General features: G+C 53.1%; 1 protein-coding gene across 15 annotated transcripts in view; it reads right to left on the reverse strand.

The window, feature by feature from the left end:
- The window catches only part of LOC144946487 (ankyrin-2-like), a 253800-nt gene that overhangs the window by 56463 nt on the left and 176391 nt on the right, over nt 1-20946 (reverse strand). For all 15 annotated transcript variants that reach the window (XM_078875404.1, XM_078875418.1, XM_078875417.1 and 12 more), the window contains 10 exons: nt 20551-20649; nt 10891-10989; nt 9875-9973; nt 7599-7796; nt 6502-6600; nt 5513-5611; nt 4815-5012; nt 3839-3937; nt 2360-2458; nt 252-350 (listed from right to left, as the gene is read on the reverse strand). In XM_078875404.1, the coding sequence (XP_078731530.1) occupies nt 252-350; nt 2360-2458; nt 3839-3937; nt 4815-5012; nt 5513-5611; nt 6502-6600; nt 7599-7796; nt 9875-9973; nt 10891-10989; nt 20551-20649 (1188 nt within the window). The remainder of the gene's footprint in view (nt 1-251; nt 351-2359; nt 2459-3838; nt 3938-4814; nt 5013-5512; nt 5612-6501; nt 6601-7598; nt 7797-9874; nt 9974-10890; nt 10990-20550; nt 20650-20946) is intronic.

Below are 20946 nucleotides of genomic sequence, written 5' to 3' on the forward strand. Positions count from 1 at the left end.
GGTAGCATGCATGTGAGGTCAGCCACAGCTAAACATCAGTGGTCTCCCTACACGTACACTCGGCCCTAAATGAGTACCTGGTTGCTGGTTTTCCACAGCAAGGTCCTTGGCTATTCCGCCTTCCTGTGCAACCTGTCTGCGCTTAATAGGTTCTAAATAACAATCAATGGTCCCAAAAGAGCCTGTGCAGGCTGCATGGGGGATCTTTGTTTGTGTGCGTGGGTGGGAGGGAGCATCGCCACGTCACGCACCACGGTGACGTCATTGGGGCGCGCACCACACTTGAGCAGCAGATTTACGATGTGCGTGTGTCCCTGCTGTGCAGCCTGGTGCAGTGGGGTGTATCCATTCTGCAGCGTCGCCAGAGGGAGAGAGAGAGAGAACGGAAATTAAATACATGGCTCTACAACCTCATTACACATTCCCTTGTTGACCGCTTAGTTCATTCAATCATTTGCTGCGAGGATTATTTTTATTTTTCTTATTCACTACTGGGTGAGCAATGATTGACCCATCAGCAATTCAATTAATTATCCTCATTTCAGGAACCGATTTGATTCATTAATCAATTCTGTTTTGCGTTGTGGTGAACGGTGGTGTCTCCAGTATTTGGAGGGGTTAGGAGAACCCATTACGTACAACATCGCTCACTGTCCAGAGGTTAGTTTTCTAGCATTAAGTGATGCCCTCTGGCATTCATGTATGTACATAAAGACTAGAGGAATCTTAAAAAAAAGGTCAAGATGCAACCCTGCGATTGCTTGCTCACGCCACCGCTGGCAGAAGGGCCTCCACTAGAGGCAGGAGCTTTAGAGAGACCGTCTAGTAGAGGGTATTTGGCCTACTCTTCCACGCTGACGAGACATCTTGGAAGAGGTGGAAGTCCCCACAGTTTACCCCACTGCACATGACCTGCCTCGTTAACTGTGGCGTCCCCATTTAGACTGCTTGGAGTACAAAAGCGGGAGGGATTTAAGAAGCTTACCCCTTTATTAAAATTTAATTGCGACCTCTGCATTGCAAGTCCGAAGGTGCTCACCATTTCACCACGGCGGAAATCCAAAAGCTTTGATGAAAACGTGCACGGTTCGATGCATCAATAACAATAATAACCGATGGATTGATGCGCTGTTCCACCGTTACTCATGACGCGTTTTATAAAAACCCACAAAACCATTCCTGGATTTATGCATCAGAGCCACTCCCGCGACAGCACAGCCTGGCTCCCGCGTGGCGTCCAGCATACCGCACAGCCCACGCTCTCATTAAAGCAGCTTTGACCCACTTAATACTGAGCCAGCTTTAAGCGCGTCCCATCTGGGACTCGAACATAGGGCTTCAACTGTGGTGTGACATTGGCCTGGCTTCACAAAAGATACACAACCACCTTCCACAAATCGTGGGCATTTAAAAAATAAATTAGGTGGAACATGACAAGAATTTCGTGCTATACAGTTGACCGTGCACAGGTGTGTGTGCACGACCTTGAAGGCAGGTAGTCGCTAAGCGCAATGGCGCTAATTGTTGCTGGACACTCGGTGAAAACCATCGCGCACGCCATCGTGAGCTTTATCGCGGCAGCGTTTAAAGGCGCAACCCAAAGTATAAAGAGCTTCCGTTTTGTAAATACCGGGCAATGTAAGAAACTTTAGATTTGAAACTTTCGTGACTGCAAGGATTCATACTCATAGTTCTTTCGGTAAAGTCACGTAGGTAAAAAAATGAAATTAAAATTAATAAAAAATAAAACAATAAAAATCACGACGTTTCGGAGGCAACACAAGCTTCCGTCTTCAGGTGACAGTTTCACCTGAAGACGGAAGCTTGTGTTGCCTCCGAAACGTCGTGATTTTTATTGTTTTATTTGTATTAATTGTAATTTCATTTTTTTACCTACGTGACTTTACCGAAAGAACTGAGAGTAAGAAACTTTGTCCCTCGCGATTCAATCAGAAGTCACGGTTCAGGGTAACCAATCAAGCATTGGTGAATTTTTAACACCGTGGTAAATCATCGCCCCCGACTGGCACACTAACGGCCCGTTTGCGGGCCGTGTGCAAAAGTAGCTTGGTGCCGCACGGTAACAGCTCGCCACAAATGACAGCTCAATGAAGTGGCTTATCATTTGGAAATTTATGGAGGACACGGGAAAAAAAATCCACGTGACCACAGGGAGAACGTGCAAACTCCAAATATACAGGCATCAGGGTCGGGATCGAACCCACGACCTCCTGTATACCAGTCGGAGGAGTTAACGTCTCGCCAACGTGGTGCTGGGTAGCCAGTTCAGCGGATGATGGAATCGGATCATGCTACAGCACACAGGACTGTACAAATCCGCGATGAACACGTCCATCACCTTGGTCTTGCTGTTCACATCTGCGCCGTGCTGAAGCAGGAAATTCACCATTTTGATGTTTCCATAGTGGCAGGCCACGATCAGGGGCGTGTAGCCCAACTGCCAAGAGAGAGAATGGGGATTGGGGGGTGGGGAGAATACAAATATATACACCACCGTGATCATAAGCTAATGGGGGTCCGTAGTTCTTCACGTCAGTTTTATCAGATTGTTTTCGATGTGAGAATAATTGAGGCATCCCTATTCTGCATTCCATTTCTATGTAAACAGTTTGCGAACGACTCTGCTAATCTTTCCCCATCTGTTGGCTCCGCTTTACTTTAGCGACGTCCACGGTTATACCAGCTGGGCCAGGGATTCTCGCCTTTTCACACTGTGAAGAGCAGATTTACTTCAATGATGATGATTATTAAGCAAAAGCTATCTTGGGAGTACGTTATTAAATTGACATGCATATCAAATAAATGTTGACGTTTTTTATTTAATTTGTGGCTGAAGAGCAATTTTTTCTTATTTTCGCTTCACAATTGGGACACCATATATCGGTTTATTTCATCGCGTTAAATGGTATGTGAACTCTCAGCATGAGTGAAGACACTCAACTTTAAAGGCTCCATCGATTGAACAGCTTTGATGGAAAGGAGCCATTTCGTCATAAGCAAGCCTCACATCTCAAGTTAAAAGGGAAGAGTCCAAGGGCCAGAACTGATGCTGGTACCCACTTAAAGTAGCACGTTTTTAGTTTCACCGAATTACGTGGTTAAATACGAGTGAATTACTCCATAACCCCACTCAATCCACATGGTTAGCACACATTTTTCTGTAATTCACCATGTATCTGGCCTGGGCTCATGGACTTGCAGGGAAGTTGCTGCTGCAGAATTTATATTTTTATTTTACCAGGTAAGACCCACTAGCTATATAGAGCTTTTTCAGAACAACCTGGCCACAAATGATAGGTCGACAAAGTGGATTATCATGTGGAAATTTGTAGCAGCCAAATACTCTAAACGCATGTTTCTAAATGTGGAGCGAAAAACTGGGGGGCCGAGAGAAAAATCGACATGGACCACGGGGAGAACATGCAAACTGCAAATATACAGGCATGAGGGTCAGGATCAGAGGTTGCAAACGGGTTTTGATTCCTTACCCGTACCCGTACCCGGCCGCACCAGGGTCGCAAACGGCTACCCGTACCCGTACCCGGCCGGGTACGGGTAGCCGGGTATCGGGTAGGGTACGGGTATCGGGTACCCGGTTGCGACCTCTGGTCAGGATCGAACCCACAATCTCCTACATACCAGGCGAGGTAGTAATATCTTGCCACCGTGGCACCATAACAAAACACAAGTAAAATTCTGATATACAACGTCCAATGTAAATTTAAACTATTTGGTTACAAATATATACATATTTTTTCACAATCGAAGGGGTTGCTTTTCCATAAAGCTTTGGTGCCGTTGGGACGCGATGCCTCACCTTGGTGGTGGCGTTGACGTGGGCCCCGTGTTTAACCAGGATCTCAGCCACATTCACTTTGTCCTCCTGAGCTGCGAGGTGCAGGGGAGAGAGGCCACTCTGCACACGCACACAGAACCGCAGGAGCACCTCTGTCAAGCGCCATGCTCACGTAGAGATCTCCTGGGGACAGCGCGAACGACGCACTTGTTGCACGCGACGTTAATCAGCATGTCGTGAGGACGCAGCGTAAATGCGTCTCCGCTCGTTGCGTGCGACACTTCAGCGGGTCCGATCCGGGTTGGCTCGGTACGACCCCAGCGCAGCACAGTGGTACAATGGAAATGATACACGAGATGACTGGCGTCAGATACACCACCTGCACTTACCAGCGTGGCAACTTGCTGTGTTTAAGCCGCCCGATGCTCGACTCATCGTTGTGAGCATCGGTCCTCCACCCTTTTTGTTCTTGCTGGAGGCAGGTTGTCTCCCCGTCTGCCCAGTTGTAGCAGCAACAATAACAACTGCCATTCATTACTAAGTGGCGTCACCACAGACATTGTGCCAGGCTAAGTGCACTTTGAGGACACGTGAAGTCTTGAAAGCTCGCTGACAAGGGTCAAGGGACAGACCCAAGTGCCATAGGTTGACTGAACTCACCCTGGTGATGTGGTTCGAGCGCGCGCTCACCTTGGCGTTTCGGTGCGAGCGAGCGCATGCTCACCTTGGCGATTCGGTGCGAGCGAGCGCGCGCTCACCTTGGCGATTCGGTGCGAGCGAGCGCGCGCTCACCTTGGCGATTCGGTGCGAGCGAGCGCGCGCTCACCTTGGCGATTCGGTGCGAGCGAGCGCGCGCTCACCTTGGCGATTCGGTGCGAGCGAGCGCATGCTCACCTTGGCGATTCGGTGCGAGCGAGCCGCATGCTCACCTTGGCGATTCGGTGCGAGCGAGCGCATGCTCACCTTGGCGATTCGGTGCGAGCGAGCGCATGCTCACCTTGGTGGCATGGTTGACGTCGGCGTACCGCGCCAGCAGCAGCGACGCGATATCGGCGTGGCCCTCCTGGGCCCCCAGGTGCAGCGGCGCCACTCCCTGCCGCGTGATGGCGTTGGTCTCGGCGCCGTACTCCAGCAGCGTCGTCGCGATCTCCAGCTGGTCCTTCTTGGCGGCGATGTGCAGCGGCGTGTAGCCGTTCTGATCACGCAAGTGTGACGTGCAGACAGACGGGTGGACACGGCGACTTGTGCAGTTTTTACCACCCGGTTATACAAGTGGCGCACCCACCTAAGATGTTGGTTCCCTGCCCCAACAGCAGGGGGAAGGGGTGAGTAGATAGGGGTGCCATGGTGGCTATATGGTAACTACCTCGGCTGGTACACAGAAGATCGTGGGTTCAATCCCGATCCTGACGATGCCTGTATATTTGGAGTTTGCATGGTGGCAGGGATTTTTCTACGGGTCCTCCGGTTTTTCCCTCCAGATTTCGAATCAACAAGCGTTTGGATTATTTGGCTGCTATAAATGTCCACATGATATAAGCCACTTCGTTGAGCTATAATTTGTGGCCAGGTCGCTTCTGAAAAAAAGCTACATAGCTCGGTGGGCCTTACCTGGTAAGATAACAAATAAAAATAGTTTCGTTTTAGTTTAGATATGTGCATGGCCCAGAATTGTGCGAGTAATCGGGTACTTACCTTGGCTGTCGCGTGGGGAGAAGCCCCCTGGTCCAGCAGTAGAAGAGCCACTTTCTGATTGTCATAGTGTGAAGCCACGTGCAGTGGTGTCAGCCCATTCTGTGTTGGGTGGGAAAGACAACGAAGGACTTTTAAAGTGGATGCAGTGAAATTAGGGTAGCGGCACAGTGTGGCTGACAGTCCGGTACTTTGGCCCTCCCCCTCCTGCCCGCGAGCTCCGGTTCAGTTTCACCGCCCGCACACTCGACAGCTACTCGCTACGCCGCTGATTTTGGAGCAGAATTCAAGGTGCTTTGAGGTGCCAACAATTGATCAGATACGGAAGTACGCACTGATTCACTGATTACAATCCATTCTTACGCTCACAACGTATGCATGGAATTGTACGCGGGAAAACCAAATATTTACAACCACAGGGAGGCTAACGGGAGGCTCTCATGGATAAATGAATAACTGCTTTTTTTTGACGATTGCACACAGCAAACACTTAAGGGTTAACGAGTGAATTTCCGCACGTAAAATCAGGTATGATCCCACTGGAGATCTCAAATGTCTCGGAGCATCGTGACACCAACAGCTGTGCCTTCACACCCAGGCAGAAGCCCTTAGAGACACGGGAATGTAAGCAGGACAGCCACACACATCGGCTTGGAATGTGTCTCCCACCTCCCTTAGATATCCTCGATAAGTTATTTTCGTTTTGTATTTACACTGAATCATAATAATAATCCTAAGAGCGGTCTGGTGTTAATTGGGCAACTTGCAGTTACGTACAGTTACGAAATATATTGGTTGCAGTTACATATTGTTGTCAAAGTTACAAATCAAATTTGCGAACGTGGCTGCTTGTATCTGGCACCAATCTTCTGCTTCGGGATTTTTTTTCGATTAAGATTTACGATGCAAAGGGAGGCAAACAAGGTCGTAACGGACAACAGGAAGTTTCTCTTCCCTGCGCGAGACACCGAAGGATGGGCAGGGCGCGCTACCTTTCCGGCAGCGTCCGGGGAAGCGAAACGCTGCAGCAGGAGGCTGGCCACCTCCATCTTGCCGTACTTGGATGCGACGTGGAGCGGTGTGAATCCCTTCTGTGGAGGGGAGAGAGAGAGAGAGAGACGGCGCAGCGCGTTCAAGGAACTGGGGGGGTCACAGTGACTGCTTGAGCTCAGAGAAGTCAACGAGGGTGGTGGATTCGGAGGTTTTGGGCGGGGATGGTCTGACCTTTTAGTAGAGGTAGCAAGCAAACATGGGTCAAGGTATCTGACCTTGGTTGAAGAGGCAAAAAAGACTTGAAATAACCAGAGAGTACCTGATCTTGGCAATGAGTACCGGTGAAGACGTAACCCCTGTGGCGACTACCAAGGCAGGATCTCACCTTGGTGATGACTACTAGAGAAATTCCAACTTTGTTGGTGACTAGCAGAAGATCTGACATAGGTGGTGGCAACTACCAGCAAGAACCTGACATATAGGTGGTAACCAGAGCGGACGTGACCTAGGTGGTGATGGGCACAACCCTGGTGGTGACCAGAGCAGACCTTAACATACGGTAGCGATATGTTAACTACCTCGTCTGGTACGCAAGAGGTTGTGGGTTTAAATCCCGACCCTGATGCCTGTATATTTGGAGTTTGCATGTCTCTCTCCCCGTGGGTCATGTGGATTTTTCTCCGTGTTCCCAAGTTTCCCATCCACATTTAGAATCAACATCACGTATTTGGCTGCTACAAATTTCTACATGGTAAGCCACTTCGTCGAGCTATCATTTGTGGCCAGGTCGCTTCTTAAAAAGAGTTCTATACCTCAACGGGCCTTACCTGGTAAATAGAAAAAATAATTTATAGTTTAGTTTTAGTTGACAATACCAGTGATTAACAAAGGATTTGACCTTGCGACGATGACTCTGGCGGTCGTGAAAACCAAAACACAAACTAACTTTGCTGGCGACTACGAAGGAGCGACTCTGAACCCTGCCAACGATGAACAGCAAATACAGCGACACCCGCAGAAAGCCCCAACGTGGTGGTGGTGTTGGTGGCGGCAGTGGCGTGCACGGTGCGGCGCGATCCTCGAGCGAAGGCCTGACCTTGGTGGTGACGGCGAGCGAGGCGCCGTGCTCCAGCAGGATGGCGGTGACGTCCTCGTGGCCCTCGCGTGCCGCCACGTGCAGTGGCGTGTACCCGTTGGAGGTGGCCGCGTCGGGCGAGGCCATGTGCTGCAGCAGCAGCTGCACGATCTCCAGTTTCCCCAGCCGTGCCGCGATGTGCAGCGGCGTCTGCTCCTCCTGAGCGTGGCGCAACGACGCACGTCACACGGGTTTTTCTTTGCGATCGTGAAAAAGCGGCCGAGAGCAAATCGTTGGACGATGCCGGGCCCCCGCGAGACTTAATTTCGCCCCATGGCCACGCGAGAAGCCTCGCAAGAATGAATTCTCTCTCGGGTAACACGCTACGAGGAATTCCTGTCTATGCAGCCACGGCACGCGGGGAGGGGCTTAAGCCGGCCGATGTTGACCGTGCCGTGGCAGTTAATTATTTTAGGCTAAGTGAACTTCATTTCGCACGGCTCCTCATATCATACGGCCCACGGCCACCTCGACGGCTGCCGCTTCCAAACAGCACGTCAACAATATTGATCCACCGCTTCAAGCATCTCAGGCGCACTAATCGGGTACTAGAGGGGAATATTTTAGAGCTGGCAAACTACGACTGCTGCGTTGATAGTTTCTAGCAACCACGCTCGGTCACCTCTTCGCACTGCGAAGCTATCTTGTCGCGTCTTCATACTGTGCTCACTGCTCTGACAGGGCTCCATAGCCACCTGCGTTTGGAAGACAGTAAATGAGCTGATTTGATTCGAATTAACCCCTATAAGTGTAAAAAAGGCAGAGGTTAAATATCGTAGAAGGGATTTGGTTGGAGTTGTCGTGGACGTGGGGGAGCAGGGGGGGTGAAGGGTGCATGGGGATTTTATGTAAATCAGTGGCAATGCGGCACAGCGCAGCAATCAATGTCAATGTAAACCAATTTTAAATCACAAAATAATAAGCAAACACGGACCACCGCGTGGGCTGCCTGCATCTCTAATCAAAGCAGAGGGAATTGAGCAGGGCTGTGTTTGCGTGTGTGTGTGTGTGTATTCATATAAATTCAATTTTAAATATAACCCAATTTCCTCTTCACTCTGCCAGGTTATTGATTGTGGCAGGAGGAGGAGGCCTTCCAAGCAACCGTCAGCCACGTTTGTTGCCGGCTCTGTCCGGGGTCGACAACCCGGAAATAAATTTCGATTTAAAGCTTTCGTGACTGCAGGGATTCATCCTCTTGGTTCTTTCGGTAAAGTCACGTAGAATGGAAATAATAAAGTAATGAAAATAAAACATAATAAAATAATTCTCACGACGTTTCGGCCACAACGCAAGCAGCCGTCCTCAGGTGGAGAGCAGGTCTGTCGAGTAGACAGAGTCTGACGTCGTGAGAGTAGACAGAGTCTGACTCTGTCTGACTCTGTCTACTGACTATGTCTACTCGACAGACCTGCTCTTCACCTGAGGACGGCTGCTTGCGTTGTGGCCGAAACGTCGTGAGAATTATTTTATTATGTTTTATCCTCATTACTTTATTATTTCCATTCTACGTGACTTTACCGAAAGAACCAAGAAGATGAACCCGGAAATAATTTTCGCACCCGGCACACCACATCCGGTTTGCGTCTAACTATGGCTGTTGCCACTCTTAACGTGCATGTCTATGTCGAAACTTCTTTCGCGCCGTACGTAGCCAACCGCGCTAAACAGAGGTGCGGGGGAAAGACAACAAACTAAGCACAAAAAGCCTGTCTACCAACGACCAGGAAAATATCCATCGAGGCCTCACTACAACCGAGTGAATTCACTGTCCGTGGTCAAACGCAACACACATTTCACGAATAAGAATTGGCCCAAACATCGCAAAGCAGGATCATCGACCGATGATCCATTTTTGAATCCGTGATCTCAGCGGTGCCGACTCGGCGCTCCGATCTCTGAACCACCCCGAAGCATAAACCATCACGTAAACTCCGGTCAGCAGTGGCTGTCGGCGAGCCATTGAACAAAGACGGTAACCACATCGCGCGCTTTCACATGCGCTTCTGCGGCCATCTGGAACGTTCTTCCTTCCAATATGAGGAAGCCAATGGAGCAATGCACTTATAAATCTAGATTGGAAACTAATTTCTTGAGCACTGCTTGTTGTGTTTAGTTTGTCGTCCTTCCCCCCGCACCTCTGATTTGCACGGTTGGCTAAGTACGGTGCGTAAGAAGTTCAACATACACACCTATGTTTCTCATTGACGACTGAACGTGTCACCGCATGCCCTTACCCTGGCCTTGGCGTCCACTTGAGCGCCGTTCCGAAGGAGGCTGCGCACAACTTCCGTCTGCCCGGCGCGCGCGGCCATGTGCAGAGCAGTCTCCCCGCGCTGCGCACGCACGCACGCACGGCGACACGGAGCAGACGCTCGTCACCGCTCGCCACCGATCACGGGGGACGCCGCCACGTTGCAAACTCGCACACTTCCCAGGGGGCATTCTCCCATGCGCGTGCCGACGCTCGGCACACGCCACTTACATTGGTCGCGAAAGTACGAGCGGTTGGCGGCGGGGGGGAATGCACCACGGGCGATTTGAACCCTTTCCCGTTCCGATGACGTTTGCTGTACGTCATCAGTTTTCCTTCCGATTCGGTTCGGCACCGAAACGGAATCGAAAGATAAATAAATAAAGCCACTTTATCGGTATAGAGGCTCCCACAAGGCCCCTAGTGGTGGCCTAGTGTCAGTGTGTCTAGGGGTGATGCATGGGGGCCACAATTAGTGCCCACGCGTGAAGGAGGACCGCTTGAAAGCCCGCCAACTCGCCGAGCTTGCCCATCGCTGCGATAGAGGATATGTTGGCCTCCTGTCCCAGGCTGGTCAGCTCCAACACAGAGCAAGCTGCAACCACTCCCCGAGATTATCCATACCCCGTCGAGCCGGACGTAGCAAACTAAACTATTTATCTTTTTCCAGGTAAGGCCCACTGAGCCGTACAGCTGTTTTTCAGAAGTCACCTGGCCACAAATGAGAGCTTAACGAAGTGGCTTATCATCACGTGGACATTTATAGCAGCCAAATACTACTCTAAACGCATGATGTTGTTTCTAAATTTGGAGGGAAAACCAGAGTACCCGGAGAAAAATCTACGGGATCATGGGGAGAGAGAACATGCAAACTCCAAATCTACTGGCGTCAGGGTCGTGATCGAACCTACGACCTCGTTCATACCAGGCGAGGTAGTAATGAACTCGCCACCGTGGCGGAACGAGAGCGGAGGTGTCGAGAGGGAAGGCCCGACTCACCACGTTGGTGGCGTTGGGAGAGGCCCCCCCTTGCAGAAGAATCAGCACGATGTTCAGGTTTCCCATGAAGGCAGACACGTGCATGGGCGTCAACCCGGACTGCGTGCGCACACACACAAAACAAATATCCTTGAAAGACTGTTGGGACAAGTGGGTGGGTGGCCACCACTACGCCCGACCGCCTTTGTCTCCCCAATGGCGACGTTTACTCGACCTAGGGGAGGCCCAGGATTGTTTCAGATATGTCACCGATGTTGGCCATGAGCAGGAATTGAACGTGGGGGTCTCCGGGTTCATAGCCCAGCGCGCTAACCACTACACTTCCGCGCACACACACACACATGTACACATGTGAAGTATTGGAAAATGACGGCAGGAAACTCCTTGACGGGAACACACTTCTTTTACTAAATCTTGACTTGTAACAATACAACGCGTGGCCTCTCTTCTTCACAATGCACTTCTCTTGACTCTGGATTCTGTGCTGCCGGCTCTCTGTGCCTCGTGTAGACTCCGCGCCTCGGCTACACTCCTCTCTCGCCTCGTGTAGACTCTGCGCCTCTGCTACACTCTCCACTCGCCTCGTGTAGACTTTGCACCTCTCTCGCTGGCTACACCGTATGCATACTCGGCTCGTGCAGACCTTTCTCTCTCGCTGGCTACACCGTATGCATACTCGGCTCGTGCAGACCGTTCTCTCTCGCTGGCTACACACTACACATTACTCAGCTCGTGTAGACCGTTCTATCTCGCTGGCTACACACTATACATTACTCAGCTCGTGTAGACCTTTCTCTCTCGCTGGCTACACACTATACATCACTCAGCTCGTGTAGACCTTTCTCTCTCGCTGGCTACACACTATACATCACTCAGCTCGTGTAGACCTTTCTCTCTCGCTGGCTACACACTATACCTTACTCTCTTCTACTCTCCATTACTCTCCTCTCCGGGCTCTATCTCTGCACCTTCGTCTTCATTCTTAGATGGTTCCACTTCTGCCCCCTGCTCCTCTGTGCATCACCTTATATACCCCTTCTTCCCGGGAGGCGGAGCGGATGCGGACCTCAACGTCGGCACCGCTCCTCAGTTACCCAATCCCCACGCGCTATCCTTACGATCCGGTTCCGCTCAGCGCGTGTTTCCACTCCCCGACCAATCACACCGCGCTGCTACCCGATCACTCCCTCTGGGCGCGTCACCGGCACACAGCCAATCAGCAGCACTACCCCCACCCGCGCACTGACGCCTGCTCCTCCCCGTCAGCGCGCGTCACCACACACACACCCGTACATACGCGCTGGCACACGACATATACACCCAGCGCGTATCACCACTACATCACCCCCTCCCACATAGCTCGCAGCCGGCCCGGCTGCTAACAACAACCAACAAAAAAAAACCCCATAACCCCCCGAGTGTGCCCCGTAACATAACACAACAACAACAACAACAAGAATAACTATGTACAGATTGACAATGAACCCGAAAAGTCAACAATAACACGATACGAGCAAATTCGAAACGAACGCGCCCCACGTCCCTGCGACTACACGCAGTGACGAGGCGCTCCAACTGCCCCGACTCCTCACGAGGCAGGTCATGCAAAGTAGCACGACCTGGCGCGAGTCCGTCTGGCTGGTCCATCGTATGGGGCGGGACACTGACGACCGTCCGGCGGCTCCGGCCGCTCCAGACGGCGCGGAACGGGCCTGAAAGGGCCGGCCCCGCCGCGGAGATCCGGCCGCCGGTGATCGGCAGCTGTCAGTTCCGAGACACCTGGGAGCAGATCAGGCGAAAATACGTGTGGATCAGGCAGAGACATTTCCCCCTCTGGGTCGCCGGTCACGTCACACGCCCGGCCATCACGACACAAGGGGAGGCCATATGGAGGCGAGAACGGTTTCAGTCGGGAGGGGTGAACGTACCACCGGCGCTTTCCCCACTTTATCTGAACGCACTGGGGCCGTGCAACGCGCACGACCTCCACGGGTCCCCTCCACGGTCTCAACAATTTAGGCGACGTAGCCAAGGGTGCCTGAGGGCAATGCAGCCAGGCCCTGTCACCTGGTTTCCATTCGTGCATGGACACCTTCCGTGCCCGCAACCGTTCATTAGCAATTTGGCGAGCCCGCGAATTAAGCCGCGCGGCCTCCCTCGCCTCTGTCAGCTTGTGAATATTAAACTTAATATGTTCTGCCAAATTAGAATTAGTTCGTGGAGCGGACAGGCCAAGTTGCGTTTCTATTGGCGGGTCAGCTTCCCGACCGTACATCAAATAGAATGGGGAAAACCCCGTAGCTGCATGGGGGGCCATTCTATACGCAGCAAGGACTCCCGGGACCTGCAGGTCCCAATCTACATGTGCCTCGCACACCTGCTGGCACAGCATGGAAGTCAAGGTTTTGTGGAGTCTCTCCACCATCCCGTCAGTCTGCGGGTGGTACGGGGAGGTACGCACCTTCTTGGTACCCAACAGATCGCACACCTCTTGCAACAATTTACTCGAAAATTTTTTACCTTGGTCGGTCAGCAGGCGTTCGGGAGCCCCCTTGTCCAGGACATAGCCCTGGACAAAGGCATCCGCCACAGCCGCTGCCGACTGGTTAGCGAGAGGCCACGCCATAGGCCATCGGGTAAAGTATTCGACCCCCACTAACAAATATTTATTCCCTCTCGGCGTGACTGGGAAGGGCCCCAAAATATCGAGTGCAACGAGCTCGTTGGTACGCGAGACCTGAATAGATTGCAGCGGTGGATTAGCTGCTACGGCCGGTGGTTTACGCCTGGCGCACTCAACGCACCCCTTCAGAATATGCACCACATCACTTCCCATTCCCGGCCAGTAATAGTCACGCTGAAGCAGGGCAAGCGTCTTGTTAACTCCCAAGTGCAAGAGGCGTTCGTGTGCCGCCAAGACAACCCTCCCCCTCACAGCGGAAGGCACCACGAGTGCGTTCCGCCGGGACAAACTGTCCCATTTCAATAACACGCCCCGCTCAAGTACATAGGATCCGGTACGCTCCTGGTCCCCCTCGGGACCCCCAACCTTGCGGCGCAATGCTAGCAGCGAGCTGTCCGCCATCTGGAGGCGGCCCCATTCGCTGAGCGACAGCGAGAGCAGCGAGTCCCGACCCTGAGAGGCAGTGGAATCATCCCCGATCGGTGCGCCCGCTGTCGCAGCCAGTGCCCCCATCTCCCCCGCAAGCGTCGGTTTACAGCGCGCCGATCCCGACAAACACGCGCATTCATCACAAGGCAACAACCGCGACAAGCAATCGGCATTCGTGTGTCGCAACCCCTTACGGTACGTAGTCGTAAACTGATAGTCCTGGAGGACTTCCAACCAACGCGACAACTGGCCCGAGGGCTGGGCGACCCTCAATGAATACTGTAGCGCCGCGTGGTCCGTTCGGACTGTAAAGTGACGACCATAAAGATATGGCCTAAACTGTTGCACAAAAAAAACAATGGCAAGCAGCTCGCGACGGGTGACACAGTAGCGCTGCTCCGCCGGAGACAACACCCTACTACCGTAGGCGACAACTCTTTCGACACCCCCAACGACTTGGGATAGCACCCCCCCAATGCCCGTGTTGCTAGCATCCGTGTCCAGCAAAAAGGGACTGGCAAAATCGGGATAACACAAGGGTGGGGCACCCACCAAGGCGTCCCGGAGGGAGCGAAACGCGGCCTCCTCCTCCGGTCCCCATTTGAACTTCACTCCCTTCGCCGTTAGAGCGTGCAAGGGTTTTGCAATAGTGGCGAAGTGCTCAACGAACCGCCGATAATAAGAAGCAAACCCGATGAAACTACGCACGTCGGAAACGGACGTAGGTGTCGGCCACGAACCGACACAATCCGTCTTCGCGGGATCGGTGGAGATCCCCGAAGAATCGACAATGTGACCCAAGTATCTAACGGACCTACGAAGGAGGTGACATTTGGCCGGTTTAAATTTCAACTTAGCCGATCGCATTCGCAAGAACACCCCTCTCAATCGCCGGAGGTGTTCCTCAAACGTTTTACTGAAAACAATGACATCGTCCATATAAATCAAGCATGTATCCCACTGCAAGCCCGACAAAACCAGCTCCATAAGTCGCTGAAACGTCGCTGGAGAGGAGTGAAGTCCCATGGGTAACCGGTTAAACTGGAACAGCCCCCCTGGAGTCCGAAATGCTGTCTTAGGTTTCGACTCTTCGTCGAGCGGCAACTGCCAAAACCCCGATAACAAATCAAGAGTCGAAAAATATCGCGCACCAGACAATGCATCGAGGGACTCATCCATCCTGGGGAGCGGATACGCGTCAGCCACAGAGATCTTATTCAGGCGACGGAAATCAACGCAGAATCGCAGGGACCCGTCCTGCTTCTTAACCAGCACAATAGGCGCTCCCCACGGGCTAGAGGAGGGCGAAATAATATCGGCTTCTAGCATATCGTTAACAGCCGACTGAACATGTTCCTTCTCCACGGGACTCAGTCGGAAGGGATTTAGCCTGACCGGCGCCGCATCGCCCGTTTCAATGTGATGGTGCAACAAATCCGTGCACCCAATGTCATACTTATGTTTACTGAATACATCAGAGAATTCAATGAGCAACTCGCGCAGCGCACCCAACTGCGCCGCCGACAAATCGTCCGAGGCGGCACATAACGAATGGACCCACTCAAGGTCTTCCCTTGGCTCAACGTTCCGCGCGGGGCTCGAGCCCACCTGCGCAACCAACCCATCATCCCCAGGGACCTGCGCCGCGTGAGCCAGCACGGTGCCCTGCGGAATGACAGCTGGTCGCGACCCCGCGTTCAAAACCATCACAAACGGATCCCTGTCAGCCCGCACCAAAGTGTGAGCCACCGATAAATCAAGACCCCCGACAGCCTTGTTAGAAGGACCCAAAAGCATACTCTGTCCCGAAGCCTCCCTCACCCATGGTTTCCGCAACCGGAGGGGAATCAACATCTGTGAACCCGGGGGCACTTGCACTGTCTGCGTCGCCAACGCTTGTATCGTAGCGCACGCCGTCCGAATGTCAGTAGGGCCCGTCAAAAATGAAATCCGGCGACCCGATGGCAGTTCAATGCATCGTTGATCGATAAGAATTTTAATGGGCATTTTAGCCAAAAAGTCAGTGCCCAAAAGACACGGAACTGCCAAAGAAGACGAAACGAAAACGGGCCCCGACAATTTGATATCTCCAATGCAAATGGACGCCCTAACCTGACCGATAATGCCCAACGATCCCCCATTAGCGGCGTAAAATGGCACATCCACTGGAAGCAGCGGACGACATTGGACTGGAAGAATATTATAAATGAGGTCCGATATAATAGTTGCCGATGCCCCCGTGTCCACTAACACCCTAATCTCAACCCCATCAATAGATCCCGTAACAACGGACGAACCCGCCGAAGCAGCCACAATTCTATGCCCCAATTCCGCCCATTCAATGTCTCCCTGGTCCCGGCCGAACCCCCCTCGCCGAACCGAATCCCCGAACCTTAACCGGCCCTCCTCCGCCGCAACGCGGCGTCCCATGTGTGCCGAATAAACAGGCCGAGCGTGTGAGGTGCCGCGACTTGCCGGGGATTGTAGAGATGACTTGGGCTCTCGGTCGTCGTCCAGCCGAGCTCCCATGGCGCGCTGCCGCGGAGCGCGGCACCCGGACGCCACGTGGCCCCGGAGGCCGCAGTTATAGCACGTGACGAGGGTCGGAGTAGATCTTGGTTGCTCCGACTTTCGGCCCGATCGCAGAGGCGACCGGGCCCCCGGCCTCCAGTCCCCTGGTCGTCCCGTGGCGAACGCCTCCTCTCGTGGGCTGACGACTTGGGGTTCGGCGACCACCAACCCCGGGGCTGCGACGACAGCAGCGTTGCAACCAACGCCTTGCTTCCGTTGTAGGGCCTCGTGCGCTTGAATACTCGTGGCGACTCTCAAAGAAGAAATATCAATGTCGTCAGCTGTGTTGATAGGGACCCCCAGGTCCTGCGCCAACTTGAGCAGCTGCTCCAAAACCATCGCGTCTTGGCCCTCCTCGTCCATCCGAGGGAACGCAGCATCAGCAAGAGCCAGCAACGCCGTGCGATAGGCCAGCGCGGTCTCCGTGGCCGCTTTCCGTCTTGCGTAGAACTGGTGGCGGCATGTAGAGGGAGGCCCGTAGACCCTGGCCAACAACCCCAGCGCATCCTTCAGCGTGGAGCGGTCCGACTTCCGTGCAGCCCTGAAGGCCGCGAGCGCATCGTCGTCCAGCATGGCGGGCAATGCCCGCAGCGCCGTAGCATCGGACCACGCTGACATCTCTTGATGCGCCAAAAACCTTCGCTGAAATTGGCCCCAGTCTCCGCCTTCCGCCTTGAAGGCTGACAACGTGGGCAGGCGCTGCTGAAAAATGAAGTCATCCGCCTCGTGGTTCCTCTCCGCCTGTCCGTCGGTGTCTAAGATGGCGGCTCCAGCAGCAGACGTAAGATGGCGGACCCCCTCGCGCGCTGATGACGTCGATGCGCGCGCTTGGGAACCCACCACCACGTGGCGCTCGCCGTTCCCGCCAAAAGTAGGCCCAGGCGCAATGGCGGGAATCCCCCATTCGTTTTGGCGGGAATCTGCGGGGCGACCTTGTAAAATGTCCCCCACCGTCCCCGCTCCTCCCGACGAGCTGATCTCCGCCAAGATGGACGCGGCGGCGAGCAGCAGCTCCGCCAGTCGGGAGTGCGCCTCACGAAGCCCGGCGTCTGTCCCCGGTCGCTCGGCCGGCGCCGTCGACGGACCCTGCAGCGTGGGCAAGTCCTCTTCCTCACCCCCCGCCACCAGCGGCTCCGAGTCGTCCAGGTCTTCCTCGCGGTCAATCCCGTGGGTCCTACGGGTCTTCCTCGTCTCCATACTTGGAAGCCCGTTTCACTTCTGACGCCAGATGAAGTATTGGAAAATGACGGCAGGAAACTCCTTGACGGGAACACACTTCTTTTATTAAATCTTGACTTGTAACAATACAACGCGTGGCCTCTCTTCTTCACAATGCACTTCTCTTGACTCTGGATTCTGTGCTGCCGGCTCTCTGTGCCTCGTGTAGACTCCGCGCCTCGGCTACACTCCTCTCTCGCCTCGTGTAGACTCTGCGCCTCTGCTACACTCTCCACTCGCCTCGTGTAGACTTTGCACCTCTCTCGCTGGCTACACCGTATGCATACTCGGCTCGTGCAGACCTTTCTCTCTCGCTGGCTACACCGTATGCATACTCGGCTCGTGCAGACCGTTCTCTCTCGCTGGCTACACACTACACATTACTCAGCTCGTGTAGACCGTTCTATCTCGCTGGCTACACACTATACATTACTCAGCTCGTGTAGACCTTTCTCTCTCGCTGGCTACACACTATACATCACTCAGCTCGTGTAGACCTTTCTCTCTCGCTGGCTACACACTATACATCACTCAGCTCGTGTAGACCTTTCTCTCTCGCTGGCTACACACTATACCTTACTCTCTTCTACTCTCCATTACTCTCCTCTCCGGGCTCTATCTCTGCACCTTCGTCTTCATTCTTAGATGGTTCCACTTCTGCCCCCTGCTCCTCTGTGCATCACCTTATATACCCCTTCTTCCCGGGAGGCGGAGCGGATGCGGACCTCAACGTCGGCACCGCTCCTCAGTTACCCAATCCCCACGCGCTATCCTTACGATCCGGTTCCGCTCAGCGCGTGTTTCCACTCCCCGACCAATCACACCGCGCTGCTACCCGATCACTCCCTCTGGGCGCGTCACCGGCACACAGCCAATCAGCAGCACTACCCCCACCCGCGCACTGACGCCTGCTCCTCCCCGTCAGCGCGCGTCACCACACACACACCCGTACATACGCGCTGGCACACGACATATACACCCAGCGCGTATCACCACTACACATGTACACATGCGCACACACACACATGTATACATGTGTAGACGAGTAGTGGATGACGTCATGTCACTCTGGGAAAGAGAGTGGATGACGTCATGTTACGCGGGGATATAAGGGGGTACCCGTGACGTAAGAGGGGTCGTCGAGAGGGGCCTAGGATCGAAGGGAGTTGAGAGAGTCGGGACCCGGGGAAGGAATAATTAGTACCACGCTAGGGCGGCTACTTCGCCCGACCGACCGAGATGGATGACCCCTCGGCCGGTGCTGACGGAAGAGCACGAATAGCCTGGGAGGCGCGAGGGACCTCCCAGTACCATTTCCCCTGGGGAGATTCTACGTTATACCATTGGAACCTCATTTGCCAGTAGCAAAATATGATAATTGGTTTTTAACCCTTTTATCTGGCAACAAAACTGACACCTTTTTTACAAGGAGTCATGTTTGCATTGACCACAATACCTGCGGTCGGAATGCAAAAAAAAACACAACTCTGATAATGATATGCACTGTCCTTGAAATTGATTGGTTCACACCCGAGACAGCTTTCTTTAGAGCCTAGTCTCACATGGTGTTGGACCAGATGACGCCAAAAGGCGCACAACTCAAAGACAATGCACGTTGCCAACTGTTAGGCGTAAGCCCTTATGAGTTCCCGGCATTAGCCCTTAATACATCCTGGCATTCCGCCCCTACTAAAGAACTGCGTCGTCTGTTGCACCTCAACACATGTACACATGCACACACGAGCGTGTATTCACACACGCTGACATGTCAGCCTCCGTGCGAACTATACACCCCGATGGGCGCGCGATGCGACCGCCAGCTCGCTTCAAAGTGTGGCATTCCCACAGAGGGGGATGTGTGTTCCCGCACCCCCGTGTCGTGAGATCCTTTCTAGTTTCGTGAAAATCAATTATATTAATTATCGCTGCATCAGCTGTTATAATTGGCCCATGGGAATTACGTGCATTATTTGGTGGAATACATCCTCTCTTACACAAGCATATGCGTAGACACACTCGTATTAGCATGAAAACAGACATGCTAATCTGGAGAGAAGAAAAAATACATTCTTTAATGTGTTTTTCACCATTTATTTCCCAATCGTGCTATTAGCATGCAACTAAGTGAGGGCCGAAGTCGCTTTCTGAAACTCCCTGCAGACACCAGAGCTGCACACTGCACACAACGTGCTAAACGTGACTTTGTAGGCTTTCACTGAGCGTCTCTCAACGTACCGTCTTGACGCAAACTCTGCACGGATTTTCTAATTAGGCTGCTTAAGCTGAGCTCTCAACATTCGTCAATTTGCACCGAATGGCAAACATGAACGCGATCGTTCGCGGTCGGCGATTTAACGACGCTCACAACAAGGAACGTTCGTTTTTTTATTTCAATATTGATAATTTCCACTAGAATTCTATCCCGATTTTGTTGTCGCAGCGCAATGCAAACCCTTCGCACATGGAGTGGATATCTCTGACAATCCTTCAAGTGAACTCTGGTCCACACAGTGAGTGACCTCTGGTCAACAAAGTGAAGGGCCGCACTTTTCCCTCTCGCTCTGCACGCGGGATCCAACGAACGCAAACACAACACGGATGAAGCTCGAATCAGCACACAGAGGCATGGGTGGGAGGTGCGGTTACAGTTATGGCAGGGTCGCAGTAAATGAGTTGAGAGGTCACGGATAAGGGCTCAGGGGGCAGGGGTCGTATTTGGGGGGGCGGGGGGTAGGGGGGGATGTTGGAGAGCGGCGAACCTCGGTCACGGCCTCGATGGACGCCCCGTATTTGAGCAGAAGCTCCATGACGCGAATCCGGTTCTTCTTGCAGGCGATGTGCAGCGGCGTGAAGCCGTTCTGTCCCGGGTGTGCGAGCCGGATGACAGAACCACGGGGCAGAGGGGAGAGGAGACACACGGGGAAGAGACACAGAAGGAGATTCAATGAGAGAGGCAATGTCAGAAATGATTGCACGGCTGGGGAAGAGGGGAAAGACGACAGGGAGAGTGTGACGTCCGACAGATGAGATGCGCAGTTTAAGAAACACGCGGGTGAAACGTAATTGGGAAGACGCAACAGTGAAGAAGGCTTGTACGCAAAAAATATCAAGCTGGATGGAAAACGGAAACGTCAAGGCGATTCGGAACGGAGGCT

The sequence above is a fragment of the Lampetra fluviatilis genome, chromosome 41 (assembly GCF_964198595.1).
Source record: "Lampetra fluviatilis chromosome 41, kcLamFluv1.1, whole genome shotgun sequence".
Taxonomy (NCBI): Eukaryota; Metazoa; Chordata; class Hyperoartia; order Petromyzontiformes; family Petromyzontidae; genus Lampetra; species Lampetra fluviatilis.